General features: G+C 43.0%; 1 protein-coding gene across 1 annotated transcript in view; it reads right to left on the reverse strand.

Moving 5' to 3' along the window:
* AMBRA1 (autophagy and beclin 1 regulator 1) overlaps positions 1-16,132 on the reverse strand; it is a 126,275-nt gene extending 110,143 nt beyond the window's left edge. Inside the window, exons 1-7 of the mRNA XM_053980360.1 lie at positions 16,104-16,132; positions 5,366-5,621; positions 5,053-5,111; positions 4,127-4,310; positions 3,282-3,454; positions 2,433-2,499; positions 342-1,801 (exon numbers count right to left, since the gene is read on the reverse strand). Coding sequence (XP_053836335.1) covers positions 342-1,801; positions 2,433-2,499; positions 3,282-3,454; positions 4,127-4,310; positions 5,053-5,111; positions 5,366-5,500 — 2,078 coding nt within the window. The 5' untranslated portion in view covers positions 5,501-5,621; positions 16,104-16,132. The remainder of the gene's footprint in view (positions 1-341; positions 1,802-2,432; positions 2,500-3,281; positions 3,455-4,126; positions 4,311-5,052; positions 5,112-5,365; positions 5,622-16,103) is intronic.
* Between the last annotated feature and the right edge of the window lie 1,609 nt (positions 16,133-17,741).

Consider the following 17,741-nt stretch of genomic DNA (forward strand, 5'->3'; position numbering starts at 1 on the left):
AGAAGCACATTAACATATCCTGAGTTTCCATGCTTCTGCAGGGTCTCGGAAATACCAGGAGCACAGTTCACCCCAGAGATCTGCTAAAAGAGGCCATCCTTTTGCCTGTCTGTACTACCATTGAGAGGTCCAGTCTCTGCCCTTACAATATTCAGAACCCACCTGCAGCATGACAATGGCAGCTATAAATACATCAACACCAACATCTCTACTTTCATCTACATGAATAGCACACGGCCATATGAGAAAAGGTTTTTAACTCTGAAAATGTTGAAAAACCTCAGACTAGATGGGAAAGGTTTAAGGAAAAATAGAGGAGGAAGGGCAAGCATGTATCTTACCTCCTGAGTGAATCCTCCTCTGAGCTTTCCTCAGGCATTTCCTGGTTTAAGGCCTCCTGTGATACATTCCCAGGTCTGCTTGAAGCCGACTGGCTGTAAACTCTTTCCCAGTGCCCCGTCTCCTGGTTAAAGACCACTCCCACGGTCCTCTCCTCCTGCGGGGTGGAAGAGCTGCCCAGCTGCAGTCTGCTAGAGGCAGGAGCTCTGCCCTCGGTTCTCTCTGCAGGCTGCACCTGGCTGGTATTTGGAGGCACACCCTCAAATGTGCTTTGGACCTGCCCTGGTGTGTAGCTAGGCGTGCTTCTTTCCCAGCGCAGCGTGTCATTGTTAAAGGTCAGCAGGTTATGACAAGCACGACAGCGGTTCAGGTGACCCCGGGACAAATTGGAATTGTTTTCACTGCTTTGTGGAGTCTGCTGATGGGAGGGACCGGGTCGATCAGGCTCAATGTTGTTGTTGAGCATTTCTTGAGCCTGTTGCGACTGGCTGGGCTCCCCACCAATCCCCTGATCTAACTCCTGAAGCCGGTCATATTCCAGGAAGAATCGCCTCAAATCACACTGGAGCTCATTACGAATGCTGGCTGGATTGCTCGGGCCAGCACTACTACCACTGTTCACCTCAGCCCCTGGGGCCAGAAAGCCCCTCCCTTCTGTTGCAGAGGTATAGACTGATGCCTGGGAACCTCCCTCCTGCTGTCTGAGCACGGACAGCAAGCTCACAGAGGAGGCACTGGTCCTAGGGGGAGGCATGGCTTCCAGCTCGGACCGAGAGCTCATGTTCAGCACTGTCCTGGACCAGTCAGACCCACCCAAGCCTGAAGCCATCTCTCTCGCAGACTGTTGGTACCGGGACTGGTGGCCTGCCAAGGACCCGCTGAGGGACCGCCGCGTGGGGCCCAGGCTAAGGTTGCGCAGGGTGTTGCCAGCAGTGCTGCTCTGAACTGTGCTGAAAGCAGAGGGCCTGTTAAGTATCCCCTGCTCCTCCTGTGCTACGGATGCCTGCTCTGGGGGTTGATAAGGCTCTGTCTGCACAGAGGAGAAGGAAGTGCCAGTGGCCCCAGAAGACGTGGAGGGTGCATTTTCCTGGTGTGGGAAGAGAGAAGAAGGAAGTCTTGTACTAGAGCATCGGCTGCAAAGGCACAACATCCCCAGGTGCTGGCAGCACTCTGCTGTGGGATAGCTGACTCGCTCCCGGAGCCTGTTATAGACAGATGCCCTTGTGTTCTCACTGGCTGGAGGCGGAGGTGGTGGTGGTGGAGGCGGTGGAGGGGATGGGGTAGCAGAGTCTTGAACACTGTTTTGCTCTCCCACCTGTATGCCAGAGGAGCGGGAGGACAACATATGCAGGAAGTTGTGGAGGAGGGGTGTGCGCCTCACAGGCTGAGACGGAAGGATAGCGCGCTGACGATAATGCGGCATCTCTGTGCTGTCCACGGAGATTTCCACTTCCTCATCGCTCTGCAGAAGAAAACAGGCAAAGTTCAGTCACCTCAAGGCAAAATCCTATACTTCAAAATAAACAGCAGAAAGTCAGCTACCAGCCAAGACAGATGAAAGGCCTTCTTAAAGGCCTTGACTTAGAGGAAACTAGTTGAGATGATTTCTAAGTTCATTTTATGGATCTAGACAACCTCTTTCTACAGCCCAGTGAGCTTTCACAATATGCTGTTCATACAAACAAAAGTATCAGTGTCTGAGGGTCAGAAGCTGAGGGGAAAATTGTTAATACCTCAAATAGCTTCAAATCCAAAAGAACATCACAACAGAAATGAAAGAACAGGACCACTGAGACCTCTGTCTCACCATTAGTGAGCGTGACAATGTGTTTGTTTTGCCCTCTCTGTCTCACCATTAGTGAGACAGAGAGGGCAAAACAAACACATTTTGGAAAGCACTTTATCAGCCATGCACATAACATAAGAACATGTTACATTGCTATTGTATCACCAATCGAGGTCAGAAAGAACTCCGCTTAAGAAGACTTCAGGTTTTCAGAAAAGCACAAGTCTGCTTAGAAGCAGACTAGGGCTAAAGTACATAGAGCACCTTCTAACTAGCCAGTCAATACAAGTCCTGACATTCCCCTTACCTGCTGGTTAGAAGGGTTAACGATTGCTGTGAGCAAGTAGTGTCCCAAGGGATCAAACCGTACCAGCCTAAAACAAAAGCAGTGCCAGAATATCAATCACCAGTTCACATTCCACATTGACACGGGAAGCTGAACACAGCAGGGAAGAAAACCCCACACGACATGTTTGCAATGAGAATATTACTACATTACCATCATATTTTTATGAAGGATGTCAAAGAGTTTATGCATTAAGAAGAAGAAAATGTACCTGTCTAGCTGAAGACTGCAGTTATTTTATAGTCCACAGCAAGACTACAGCAAAGTTAAAAGCTGGAAGTAAGTACTGCTGCATCATTTGAAACAGCCAGAAAATTTAAAGGAATACACGTTTATATTACAAAATGGAATTGGTACAAAGGGAGAGATTAACATGCCTTGATGCCACATTGTTGTCTTATTTTAAATTGCTCAAAAGCAGGCATCAGGTTTCCAGCAATCCAGTTTCCTCTACAAGTGTGCCAAAGTAATAGCTCAGCATTTTGTTCCAGCAGTTCCTGCATTTTCTCATCCTTATGGCTGACAAGTTTAATTACTAAGCTTACAAATCAACATGAAGTAGATTCTGGACATTTAATGGACACATGCCCTATTACAAATATGAACAACCAAGTTGATCTATTACTTTCAATTGCTTTTTCTTTCTGCCCACAGAACTGGTTTTCTACCAGTTGAGTCAAGGAGCTGCAAGCAACACTTCACTGCCTGAGTGCAGAGGGTGCAGCATCCCAGAGGAACCTTACATACAGTTTCTAAACCTGACCATTTTTCACACAAAAGTATACTTTTCACCCTGAAGCAGGAGCTCACCTGACCCGCTCCATTTCACTGGCCGTTTTCACCACTGCAAAAGGTTCCCGACGACTCCAGTCCCAGAAATGTATCTCATTGGCAGTGGCAATCAGCAAGAGCTGAGCCGTAGGATGAAAAGCAAGTGATGCAATGGCATTGTTGCTATCTGTGAACCAGCTCTCACTTCCACCCTAGAGTGAGGAGTCAAGAACCACAAGCAGTTTATCACAACGTTTGCCATCATTAAGTTTCCATGTACTTGCCATGCCTCCCAGCCTGCCTAGAGCATTGCAAGTGAGGTGCTGTCTTGACAACAGCCGATCCCATACGAGGTCATGCACCAGCTCTAAAATGTAACACTACTTGCAACAATGACCACAGATGTATTTCTGTAGGTAAGTGTGTCTCAAGCAACCTGTAAAAATTCTTCATTAAAAAAAAAAAAAAAAAAAACAGACAAGCCCATGTGCTTTGTCTCTGTGCCATTTACCAAACTCTGTAGAGCAGCAGATTCTTTAATGAACAGTTCAGATATGCTCAGTGGAATAACAAACAGCATGTCTCTCACAAAGGCTAAACAGGCACCTTGCACAGTGTTCTCCAGCATTACCTCTACCACTGCAATCAATGAAACAGGTGCTGCTAAGAAGCATGACCTACCTGGCAGGACTGAATGAAGAATCTGTCACCTCCTCTCTAGAGAGAAGAGGATGGCTACGGTCTGTTCTATGCTTTTACACACAGGTCCCAGAAAAACTTCCAAACAGCTCTCTTACCAGGTAACATGTGGAAAAACAAACTCAGCCAAAAAAAGTCACCACCCACCAAATATCAAAGGAGCATATATTTCAGGAAAGACTTACATGTAAATCCCAAATTCTAACCTCCCCATCTAGGCATCCTGAAGCAATGAGGCCTGGGATGGTGGGATGGAAGGTGACACACCAGGGAGTGCGGCGATGTCCAACCAAGGAATGAACACACTTGCCCGTTTTCACCTCTGTGATGTAGATGTTGTGGTTCACATGTGTGGAAGCCATTAGGGTCCTGGGAATGCAGAAGGTATGACAAACATTAGCATGAGAAGAATACAGCAAAATTAGACCATGGTTAGCTTCATCTCAACAGGGTCTGTTCATACTTAGCCCAGCAGCTCTCCCACACAGAGCTCAAAGGGTAAGAGGCTACTGTTGCACCAATATCAAAAGCTTTCTGTAGACAGATTTCAGGATCCATGCAAACATGAGCTCATCTGAATCTGCAAGCACAAACTTGACCTTGAACGTCAGAGTGAACATGCAGCTCAGAAGGCACTCCTGACTGACATGTTCAGTCTGGGGCAAATAAATATTCCCAACTCTCCACACCATCTCAACCACTGTCAAATCAAGTGATACTATCAGAGATCCCACCTCCATTTCTGCTTCCAATACACACATCATTCTGCTCTGTTCTTTATTCCTAGATATCCCAGTGAATGTGTCATATCATTTGGGCATGTTGTATTAAAACACCCTTTACTCCCTTTAGTTTCTTATGGAATCCCATGGTGTCTGCAGAGATTCTTTTTCCTTAGAACTTTGTATCACCTGGGTACCTCAGAAATTAAACACCAACTATGCTCGAAGCTGTGAGATTAGGAAGGTGCACACGTTCCATCCATGCGTGTCAGGAACCAGAAGTTTCACTCGGCTGTTCAGGACTGGACAACTCAATGGGCACAAGCCTCCATCACTTTTGTAAGTGTAGGGAGACTGCTGAAACAGGGAACGAACTAGGAGTTAATTACCTGTCTGGACTAAACGCCAGCAAGAAGGTGGAGCGTGGACTGTCTGGTAACTCAACTTTCTGAAAAAGCCAACAAAGCAGGAAGTGTTGCAAGAGTCATATGATCATACTTTAACTGTAAGCCACACAGACAACAAGGGGAACCCGCTGCAGGAACATATCTAGTATCACATCACTGCAGGAACTGAACAGAGCCAGAGAGCATATCAAGTGTAACACATCAAAGGTATAATCACAAGACAATTTATTTCAAATCTCTGCCTCCCTTCCCCCATTCCAAGATCAAGCTATGCAGCTCTATCCCACAACCTTACCTTGCCCTCCCATTTCATCCATCGAGTTTTATCCTCCACCAGCTCCTGCAGAAGCCGCTGAGCACCCAAGGCTTGGGTGCCCCGTTCCCTACCCCAAAGGATGCGGACAGCATTCTTCTCTGGGACAACCTTCATGGCTCTCAGTTGCCAACACCACGCCTGCGACTGAGAGGAGACACCAGCAGGTTCCAGATGACAACCACCACCAAGCTACGAATAAGCTATCCACATTTCAGTTGTTTGTCTTCACGGAAACCTAAAAAGGTAAGAGACTGATAAGGAAGGCAGCTTTTACCTTGACTACCCAAAGTAAAAGCTTTAAATCCCAAAAATACTAGATTTGAGAGACAAATCTTTCTTCTTACACAGCCTTTGCTACCTTCTTCCATTATCAAGGCCCCATCTTGACATTTCTGCAGCCAAAAATTGCTCTGAAAGCATCCAGTTCTTCCCTTGTACACGTGCCCTAGGCACATTAGACATACGGAGAATTAAAAATTGGACTTCAAATTCTTTTCCTTCCCTTCATCTCTTGCCATATATAATAAAGGAAAAAAGATTTATGAAGATACAGTCTTTACACCTTGAAGACTTAGGTCCTATCTGGGAAGGGTGTCTGAAAGCCAGAGGAACAGTATTACCAAATTGACAGTATGACAGAGGAACCTCCCAGGAACTAGTAAAATTTCAGTAACAGGCCAAACTGTAAAGGTCAGACAATTGACAGACCTCAAGTCCAAATTATTTCCAACTCCATCAACAGATTACAAAATATGAAAACAATGATGTATGGGACAACTTCACCAAAACTATTCCAATGTCTGCACAATACCTTTCAATCTGCTTTGCTCTTAGAACAACAGTTCACCCAAGTAATGCACACTGGCAAAAAATAATGCTTTTTGAGCTGCAAAGGAAAGCTTTAATACCCACTGTCTATTAAAAAAAAAAGCTAAATAAATATAATAAATATATAATATAATTACCCTAATAGCAACCAAGTCACACAGCTTTTCAGTGATGTCATACAATGGAGTTTGCCACAAAAAGCTCTCTAGAAAAGTTTCTTAGAACAGATAAATCAAGAAACTCTGCTGCAATGCTATTACCTTCTGATCCCAGCAGTGTGCATACGACTCTGCCATCTCTTGATAACATGAAGATCTAAAGACAAACCTGACTCAGTTCATGTTACACTGAACAAAACCATCAATATTCAATAGAGAAGGAAATAGCAATTTAAAAAGAAAAAAACACATAAAGAAGAAAAAAGGTTTACGTGCACAAGAGACAAATTGTTAAATGACAGAACTCAGAATGGTCAGTAGCAGTATTTTCTTTCCTCCCACTCTCCCTAAAAAAACCCTCCTGAACAGATCATTTAAGACAGCTGCAGCTTATAGAGAGGAGCTGTCTAAAGAGATAAGCCAGGAAAATGAGTTCCAAAAAAGCACACCAGTTTTTATTTGTAGATGTAAAATAAATAGTACTGAAGTAATTAACAAGTAAAGACATCCATTTTCCTAGAAAGGAAATTCTCCACAGTGAATTTCGAGCTAGCTGGAAATTCCCTGTTGCTTAATGTGAACAGCATGGGCATCATGTATTTCAGAGAAGCTGAACTCCATGGTACACAATAAGCCTTCTTTTGAGATTCTGTGAAAGTTAGCCAAACATTAGGTAGGAATTATTCCACAAAATCAAAGCCTTACTGGAAAGCAACATAAAAACCAAAGATATACTGAATGAGAATTCTTAAAAATAACTGTACAGCTTAAAAAAGCCCAGATCCAAAAAAGCTAGAAGGATAACTGGAATAGATACATCCAAAAGCATAATGTAAGACAGGAATCCCTAAACTAAAAATCTTCTTTAGCTAAATGCTGATAAATCCTGATCCGGATTCTGCAAACAGCCCCAGGCACCCATGTTCAGAAATGACAAGATTCAGACTGTAAGCAGAATGGAGGAGAGGGACAACTCAGAACCATACAGGCAACAAAAAATCTACTTTACAGGAGGAAACTGTACATCTAGTTTAACCCTTAATCTGGTAAAATTAAGAAAACAGTAGCTGAATATTCTATATGCATGTATTCAAGGAATTTGGACTACAACAACCCAAGAATAAACACATAAACAGGACACCAATGGAAGACAGGTCCTGCAGCTGGAATAAGCTGGAAGTTCAAAAAGATTTAAACTTTGGAGCAGCCTTTCAATAGCTGTGAAGGACAAACCAGATAAATAACTTGAGATCATGGTAATTTACAAGCAGGATAACAATCACTCATAAGAAAGAACAAGCTGTGACAACCTAGCAACATTTCAGTCCTATCAGAACCAATGTTCCCTAAAGTACAATAGCAACAAGAAAAACAAGAGGTTTAACAAACGGCTTTAAGTTTATTCATGCCATGGACAAGTTTACATATTGTAAAATAAATGGGGAGATAACTCCTACAACTGCAATCAGTGAAGTTCTAGTTTCAACGACCAAGTCATCTCCACTATATAAAACCAAGTGCATACCTTAAGACAGCTTATCTAAATCTCTGCATGTGTGTCCTAATTTATTCAACTAATCTGCCTATAACAAACACTTCATATGTGAGCCTGAGCATTTAACTTCATGATTTTCCCTCAGGGACTGTACCTCATTTTTCCAGCTTCTTCTGACTCATGTCTTTATCCCATTTTAAAAGTAAACTAAGGAAACACCCAGGGCTCTAATGCCTTCACAGTACCCTGCTAACCTGCTCAACATTTTTAAAAACTGGGATCCCTTCAGAAAACACTGAATGTATCCTTCTTGAGTGATGCTGAGATTCCAGTATCCCTTTGGGGGCCAAACTTCATCCTTTTTCTGAATTAGCCTGAACACAGTAACTGCTTCTCTACCTGGTTACACATTCAGCAACACTTCAGACAGGCAAAGAAACTCAGAGCCTTCAAATGAAGAAACAGATGTAGTGTAGCATTGGCAATGAAGTGAACACTGGCATTATCTTTGATCATTTTAGCAGGAAGTCTTCAACCTTTCTATTGGATTATGTGTTCAGCTTCAGTTTGTTTTGGTGTGGGGTTTTTGGGGTTTTGTTTGTTTTTTTTTTTCCTTTAGTTTTTTTTGTTTGTGTAGAGTTTTTTTGTGAGGGTGTTAAAGGATTGAATTTTTTTCTCTAACCTAATAAAGATACCCACCAACTCCAAATATTTTGCTCAAATATAAGCTGAATAATGACAGCATGCTATTAAATACCATTAGCAGATAAAGCATTGAAGTACCAACTGTATTTACAGCTACTCATTAGCCATCTGACCAACAAAGTTTGGTTAATTAAATTAAATTAAATTAAATTAAATGCAGGGGGTTTCAAAATACTTCTTGCAACTCAGCATAAATAAAACCTGCAGCTCACTGGATTAAATCTGTGCAGGTGAGTGGTGGACTGATTCAGTAGCAGTGTCTATTACAAATACCCACAACTATCAAAACTGATGAACAGCTGACCACCTAAAGAGGGATTGGGATTGTTCTGTTTTCTTCTTGTTGTTGAGTTTATTTTGTTTTGTTTACTTGTTTTTGGGGGGAGGGAGGGAGATTTGGATGGTTGGCTTAATCAGGATGATCAAAAGCGTCCAACTGCAATATTAGCTGATGCCCCAAATGTGATGCAGATGACCACAAAAAAATCTGAAAATGGAGAGTCAAGAAATTTTTCTATAATCGACAGCTTTCTTTCCTTAAGAGTTTTCTCCCTTCAGGGCATTTCAGGACAACAAGCTGGGCTGTTCACAGTTTTGGAAAGGGCATTACACAGCCCAAACCCAAGCCTTTTACTTGCTCTGTACCAGCCATCCTTGAAGAAGCCTGAAGAATTCCCAGCATTAGAGTAATGTAGGTTTACTTGTAATTGTCGCTTTTACAGATGTTGAACCTCTAAAAAATAGGTCAAGATATTTTATGCATTATGCAATGGCTCACCATTCCAGTTCAAAACTTCAGCACTTTAGGAGATGGGGCCATCATCTCTGTAATGTGCCCCTTCCCCATCTTTGTTGCTATTAATTTTGTGGAGATTGTGGTACCACCATGCTGGAAGCACAGCTGGCTTTGATACAAAGACGAATATTGCAATACTACCTTCATGTTATTCTACTCTTCATGGGGGAAAAACATTATTTCATGTGGCCTTCAGCTCCCAGACTAATCTATTACCACTGCAAAGAACTTTGTGGTTGTTTGTAACCAACACTAAAAGCCTTTCCTAATGCATGTGCCCAGAATCAGTGTAAACAGCTCCATCAGTGTTTAAAAAGGAAAAAAAAAAAAAAAACCTGCAATCAGTAAATTATATTTACAATGGGAGATCTATCCAGAAGATACAAATGTCCAAATAATTTCAGACAATTTTGCTGCCCAAAGAGACCTCATGTGATTGATGAAGAAAGAGGCAATACGAAGTGAAATATTAAAGCTGTCACTGACGTTGCAATCTGGGTTCCACAGAGAGAATGCATTTATAAGACTCCCTTTAAGAACCAGAGGAAAAAAAGCACATGCCAGTAGTTTTGGTCTCCAAGTCCCTTTGTCAGTTTTAAGACTTCCATAATGTATTGAGTGTAAAACAGCCATGATCCACACATAGCTGATGGGCCAAGGCTATATACTTTGTATTAAAAGAATATGCATGGGGAAAAAAAGGACTTAAAACACAACAAAAGCAAAACTGTGGTGAACAATAAGGCATGTCACTGTCCTGCAAAACCCCAAGCAAACTTGTCTCTAGAAAAGAAGAGGAAACAGATTATTACATTCAAGTCCCCCATCTCTGGCCAGGCGCCTACCTATCTTGCAAGCCAGAGTTACTTCTGTTTTCAAAAACGTCTGTTCTGAAGAAGCATGTCCAGCCCTAACAATGCCATTGCAGTTACTCCAAATTAAAGTGCAGCATCTCAGGCTTTAACACTAGCAACACATTAAAAATTCCAAGAGGACTGTTTATTGCATTTAACAAATGTTAGTAATTTAAGATTCATTTAATGAATATTAGCAATAATTTAACATTCCCACTATTGCACATGTGGGTGGGTTCTCCAAAAGCAATCAGATCATCAAACAGGCATGAAAACAGTATATGCAGCACTACAGCCCAAATGCTCTATCTTTGCTGACAGTGACCCTAATGAAGGCTGCAGTCAAAAGACAGGCTATTTCCTCTAAGGATTTTCTACAAGTCGGTTTCCCTTGTATCTTACACAGCTTAGTTTTGAAGCAAACTGCCTTCCAAGATCCCTTGTGCTTTTCAGAAGCTCAAAAGAGCAAAAAGTGCCCACTGAAAACAACCAAATATCTTGCCAAGGACTATGAACTACACAGCCCCTCCTTTTGCAGGCACTTCATTGATAAAACAATAAAATCTGGTTCTGACACCCAGACAGGAGATCTCCAAGAACAAATCAGATGCCTAGAACATAATTTGGAACGTATACAAGCAATCACACAGCTCCAGGGACTTTCTAGTTTATAATCTGTGTTTATAATCTGTGTTTCCTTCCCTTCTACAATATGGAGATTTTGAAGCCATCATTTTCCTAAATTGCATCAAACAATATCATGTAAGAAGCCCAAGAAACACTACACAGGATAGAAGACCTGACTTATACTTGCAGTTTTATTGAAAATACTGATTCAATCCATATCAAATGTCATGTTGTTCCCACTAACCCTTTTTGTGTCTCTACCTGAAAACCTGAGCAAAATTTTAAAAAATATTTATGTAAAACCAAAACTAAAAAGCTGTTTTGCCCTCTTTGCACTGCATCAACTCAGCTTAACAAACAGGACAACTCAAGAAGTCCTAGTTTGGTAAGTCCTAGTTTGCCAGTAGCACTGGCATTTCAACAATGCTGTAACAACAACAAAATCAGTACAAAACAGGTGACATGACTCATATCCCAAATAGTAGCATGGGTCAAAACATAAGAATTGGAAGAACAGGACTATATTCATTCTTAAATGACAGGGCCATATGAATTTCTGGCAATATACCTGATTAGCAATATATGTCTAAATTTACTTCAACATTTGATTTGTCTTCCCTTAACTCCATTTGTGGTAGTTCCAGATGAACCCTGAGACTGTTTATAGATGTATTAACTCTTCTTGGGTTAAAAACAAACAAACAAAACAAACAAAAACCCCAACCCCAAACACCAGAAAACATTTTACATAGGGCAGACTTCAAGATACCTTGCAGTAATATCAAAATGAACAAAAATTTAAAATAAAGTTACATTGGACTAGAATCTTTAAACAAGGCTAACCCACAAACAAAAACAGTCTACGGATGGGTAACAACTATCTTAAGCATGATTAATCAAAACAATAAAAAAAGCTAAACTCTAACCCATTATTTTGTTCTGTTTCAACTTGTGTGCTTGATTATGCTTAAGAAAAAAAAAGCTGCTGAATTTAAGAATTTAATTAGACCAAGAGTCAGTCTATAGTAAGTGCCCCTAACACGGAGAATAAAAAAACACTTAGGAGAAATGAAAGAAAGTTTATGATGTAACTATCCAAGAGAACCCAAAACTAATACCATGAAGGCACTTCCATTATATGGTCCTGGTTTTACTCTTCCAAGTTTTTAAATACTCCCCAAAGTATTATAGTGTAAGCTGAAGTTTTGCCTAGATTAAAGCCAGATAGAGATGGAAAGTAATTCTAAAGCACATTTTCTGTAGATGCAGTAGACACACTGCTCTAAATTGCACTCACTGCAATAAGTGTTGACACATAAAACAGGATTCCTAAAGAAAAATAACTTGTCATAGTGCTTCATGATTGAAAAATTCAATGCTGTGTTTTAAACTGTGATTGCGAACAGCTCAGGAAATCCAATTACACTACTAAGACGTCAATTGTACTTTGTCATTTCAAGATCCTGTATGACTGCAATAAGTAACTAATTGCCATTAGAATCTTAATTTGTCTTCCCAGTCTGGATTAAATGAGCTACATACACATAAAAGAACTTTTCCGACAAAAGAAGTACATTAAAATTCTGGCTATTTACAGCAAAATGATGAAGACATGGAAGAGAAACTTGCAGATATGAACTCCTAAAGGTCAGGAAATGAATGGTAAATATAAAAAGGGAAGTAGTAATAATAATAAAAAATCTAAGTGATCACCCATGTCTGGAGTCTGACAGTTTCATTTATCAATGAGAATATGGAGCACTTTCATAACTATTATTACAACTTCCACATAAACTTAATGAATTCTTGAGAAGAGAGATATTAGTTTCAATTCAGAAGATAGGAAGAGAATATAATTTCACAAAGCTGTAAGGTAAGTCAAACAGCAGAACTGAGATCTGGAAGATTAAGAGTTGGTTTCCACAATTCCATACTCAAACCATAGCATCTTTCGTTAAGTACTATACACAGCAGGAAATGAGGGACAGAGAGAAGAGAAAGCCAGAGCAATACAGAATTCAGATTAACCCCCTAAAAATTATTCTTATTTAGACAGAAATGCAAAGGAATTCTCAATTCAAAATCCCATTATTTACATTAATAGTCACATCAAGATTCTTCAAGCTCATCAAGTTCTTCAAGGGCCACAGCCAAGTGCCCCCAAGTGACATCACACAATGCACAGTAATGTGGGAGTGCCAACACTACAGAAGCAGCATCACATACCCCCAAGGTGAAGACAAAGTGTTTTATGCATTCAAGGCTGCACTTAAGGAACATGCACCTTATCCAAGTAATAAAGAAAAAGCAACTGGAAGCAAGAACATGTTTTAGAAAATACAGGTCATATAATTTCTTGCTCACATGGAATTACAGTAACAAGACAAAAAGAAAAATGATCCACACAGAAGCTGAAGTCTTCACACAAAGATGTATCAGAATTATAGAAGAAGTGGGAGACAATGAAGATTTAGACTCAGAACAAAGAAACACAGCAAATTCTTGACACCATTGCCCTTCTTGGCCTTAGACTGAGTCTGTGGGAGGAATATAAAGGGAGGGGGAAAAGTGTCCAAAACATGAGTCAGAGACTCCTCTCAGCAATTCTGCACTGCTCAAGGTGAAGAATTAGTAATACGTAACAGGAAGAAGGAAGCAGGAATCACTCTGCAAGGACAACCCAAAACACCTCACTGAGAACATGTGAAGTGGAGCTGAGCGAGCACATGGATTAAGATGATGCTCTCCATGTTTAAGCCTGACACCTCATCATCCCCTTCAACAAACAGTTTACAAAAACTGGAGACAACAAACAGCTACTAGACAACAATCCCAATCAGAATTCCTAGCAACCAACTGAGATGCAGACAAGTACTGCTTCCTCTTGTAGAGGAAAGAGGTCTCCTCTAGTTTCAAGCAACCCAACCAATGGGTCTTTCATTAGGCAACTACTATATCCTGCAATAACCTTCCACTAAAATATTTTTAATATTAATCATCTTCCACTGCATATCACATTGTCATTCACATTTGTAAAACAAAATTCTTCTGTCCTTCCCTTACTAATATTTTGTTTCTATCACCCTCCTTCCTAGGATAGCGCAGGGCTACTAACACAAAACACACAAGGTAACTATTATCATGCACTATGCCCTTTATCAGGCCCCCAGAAACTCAACAGGGGAAAAAAAGTACCTTAGTGCTGCTTGCATTAGTAGTAAATATTCCCATCAACAATAACTCTGCAAGACCCATGAGTTCAGTCAGTTTGCTAATCATGGCATAAAAGAATAGTACTAGAGTTTCTTTCCAGAAGTTTCTTAAAAAAATATTTATTCAAATGCCAAACTTCTGGCAGAGGGATACCAGCAGACTGGATCATTGCTTGCCTTCTTTAGAACTGGTTGTTACAGCTGCATAAAAGTTAAAAGTGCTGCTCGGAAAATGGAAAAGTAGGAAACAACCCAACAAGAATCTAGAGGGTCAGTTATGACTCAGAAAAGGGCAAAAGAAAGAAAACTGAGAAGAAGCTGTCTACAAAGTAAACATTCGGCAGAAACTCCCAGCAACTCAATCTGAAAAGACATGTCCAGACATTTGGATCCAAATACATTCCTCATTCTAAGCATCAGGAAAAATATAAATGCTAGTGGACAGCCCTGTTCTTTAAGAGACACACTGCCACAAAAAAAACACACTTATTTCTGACCACCAAAATTGAAATGAACTAATTTTTTTAAATAAAATTACCCAGAGAAGCAGCAGTTGTGAACTCCAGAACTGGCACAGAAGCTACACTGAAGAGTTATTAACGTTAGGAAATGCATTACAACAGTCCTTCAGAACACAAGAAAGGGTTTTAAACTTAGCAGAGATTTCAGGTCCTGTTGCCTGCATCATCCATAAGGCATTCAAATCTGCATGGGTTTAACCTCATACCACATTCTGAAAACTGACCCAACAACAAACTTAAGAGACCAGTAATGGACTGGCAATAAGTGCACATTACCAGCAGGTCATTCTTAGGTCCCTTTTTAACATTCCCATCAGTAATTTGAAAGAGGATGGGAGTGGCAAAGGCAAAGAAGCCAGATGACATTTGCAGAGGACACCAAGCTGGGTGGAGCAGTAAACAAGGACAAATACAGAAAAACACACTGGGTTTTTAAATAAAGACTAAAGAACACTTCATACAGAGGAGAACTGAACTTCATTCAGAGCAGCACTGAGCACTGACCATATTTACAGACTTCATATAATCTATCTTCTTGAAGACGGGCCTGCATCTAGATAACAATTCTTGAATCCATCTATCACCACGGAACAATACTTGAAATGTGTAGTGAGAAAAGCTACTCGTAACCACCTAAAGGATCTCTTGAAGATGAAATGCTGATTTAGTACAGGAAAAATTGCTTTCCAAAGGCAGCTGAATGCATGGTATTGACAGGATCACAAGTAATCCAAAAAACACTACACGAACACTACAGAAATTTATGTGTTGGCAGGAAAAATATGGTAGATGGCAACAAAAACATTCCCATAGCTGGTGAATTAGCTGGGTTCGTTTCCTCACAGGACAAGACGTAACTGGAGGCACACCTGAATGCATTTTATGCCAAACACTACTTTCACAAGCAAGTGTTCTGCAACACACGAAGAAAAACAGGGGAGATAGAGCAGACAACGCTTGCTGCACATTTTATCCGGGTAAGGCCGGAAAACACCACCAACAATAAAAAACATCTCGAAGCAACAGCCCCAGAACGCAACCGGACCGAACCCGGACCACGGGCCCCGGACGGTGCCGTGGGGGCAGCAAGAGGGGCGACGGACGGCGAAGCACCAAGCGCCCAAGCTGGGACAGAAAATCCGGCTTGAGACACGCTCAAGAGGGCGGCAGCGTGGCACGGGCTCCTCGCTGGGACTGGGGACGCTCTCCCCGGGGCTCCCGTCCCCGCCGGCCGGCGGGAGGCAGCGCCGCGGGTTTCCCCCTCCCGCGGCGGCGCCCGGCCCGGGGCAGCGCGCCGGCCTGCCCGCTCCCCCCACCGTAAGGCCGCGGTCCCGGAACTCCAGTACAGAGGCCCCGGCAGCGACTCCCGACTCCCTCCCGACCGCGCTCCACCCGCCGCGGCCTCACACGGGTCGGTACCGCCGCCTTCCGGGGCGCCGCCGCGGGGCCGGCCGCGCCCGGCCGGGAGCTGCGGCGCGGCCTCGGCGCGGGGCCGGCGGCGCGCGTAGGCCCGGAGCGTACCTGCAGCGGCGGGGCCGGAGCGGAGCGGGGCCGGGCCGGGCCGGGCCGGGCGGGCGGAGCGGCCCCGGGGTCGGTCGTCGCCGCCGCCGCGCCGAGCTCCGGCCAGGCGGGCCAGCCGAGCGCCGAGCGGGGCCCAACGGCGGCGGCGCCGAGCGCGGGACCAAGGCCCGAGCAGCCGAGGCTAGAACGCCGCCAGGCAGCGCCAGCCGAGCGACGAGGTCTTCCACCGCCGCCCGGGGGTGACGGAGGGCAGGCGAGAGCAGTCGAGCCCCGAGAACAGCGGGGCAGCGCCCCGGCCCAGAATTAAAATCTGCATAATTAAGCTTAGAGAGGTGTGGGATACTGGAAAAGTGTTCTTAACAGAATGAATGTAAGCCAACACGTACAATAGACTGTATAAAGCAGACTGGAAGTTACTATTCTAGACTTCCAAGGTGAAGGTTGTCCAGACTTAAGAGGAGAAATGGGTGTTAATGTCTTCACAAACGCCCAGGTCTGAAAGAACCGGCCCGGTGCTGGAGCAGTGGCCGTGGAGGTCTCCAGCTTGCCGCAGAACCCGAACAGTTCGAGCTCCTGAACTTTAGGGGAATATGTAGCAGGCGGATCGAGAAGGCTGTACCTTCCCAATACCTCAGCCAGTGGGGAAAGGAAGAGGGCAACGCGCAGTCGGGAGTTTGGGATAAAAGGAGGCTGCGTTCTCCAAAATCTTGAGACCCCGCGGGGGGATGGCCCAGGGAACTCCCTCCTTTTATTCAAATAAAGTAGATGAAGTTGCAGGACTCCTCTATCTCCTTCATGGACACTGGCTTTTCACAGCGTGATTTTCTAAGCCAAATCACAAATCTCAAAGCAATTTGCAGAAAATAATTTTTTTCGAATTTTTTTTCAGCCTGGAAAAGAGAAGGCTTCTGCATGACCTAACTGCTGCCTTCTGGTACTTGAAGGGAACTTAGAGGAAAGATGGGGCAAGACTATTTACAAGAACATGTAGTGACAGGACAAAGGGGAAGGGCTTTAAATTGAAAGAAAGTAGGTTTAGATTAGATAGTAGAGAAAATTCTTTACTGTGAGGGTGGTGAGGCACAGGAACAGGTTGTCCAGAGAAGCTGTGAATTCCCCATCCCAGAAGTGTTCAAGGCCAGGTTGGATGGGCAGAGTTCTGAGCCAGCTGGCCCCATGAGGGAAAAGAAAAAAAGTCTGGGTGAATGGTTTTGAAGGAAGCTGCTTAGGAGTATGTGGTGGAAACTGCTCCCTACATTTCCTGAGTGAAGAGAAGGGTACTGACATCTGACTCAGGTAAGAATAGTGTTCAGTGGATTCCTTTTGTCTGGTGTGGCTTGATGCAGTTTTTGCCCAAACTGATAAGCAGTGAGATCAGTTTTGAAATTAAACTCTACCACAGGTGACAGTGTCTGAAAGAAGACAAAACTGAGCAGCAAATGTGTTCCAGGAAGCGCCTTCACTCTGAGTTTGCTCTGGCCTCAGCACACGCAGGGAAGAGCTATTCATAGCGTAAATTGAGAAACTCCAGCTTGTCATTAAGTGACAATGTTTGTACCTACACATGTCCAAGTCTCACTTGACCTTACCACCCCCACACAGCTCATTCAGTGTCTGCTGGTGTTTTGGTCTAGTGAA

Source organism: Vidua macroura, chromosome 6, assembly GCF_024509145.1.
Source record: "Vidua macroura isolate BioBank_ID:100142 chromosome 6, ASM2450914v1, whole genome shotgun sequence".
Lineage (NCBI taxonomy): Eukaryota > Metazoa > Chordata > Aves > Passeriformes > Viduidae > Vidua > Vidua macroura.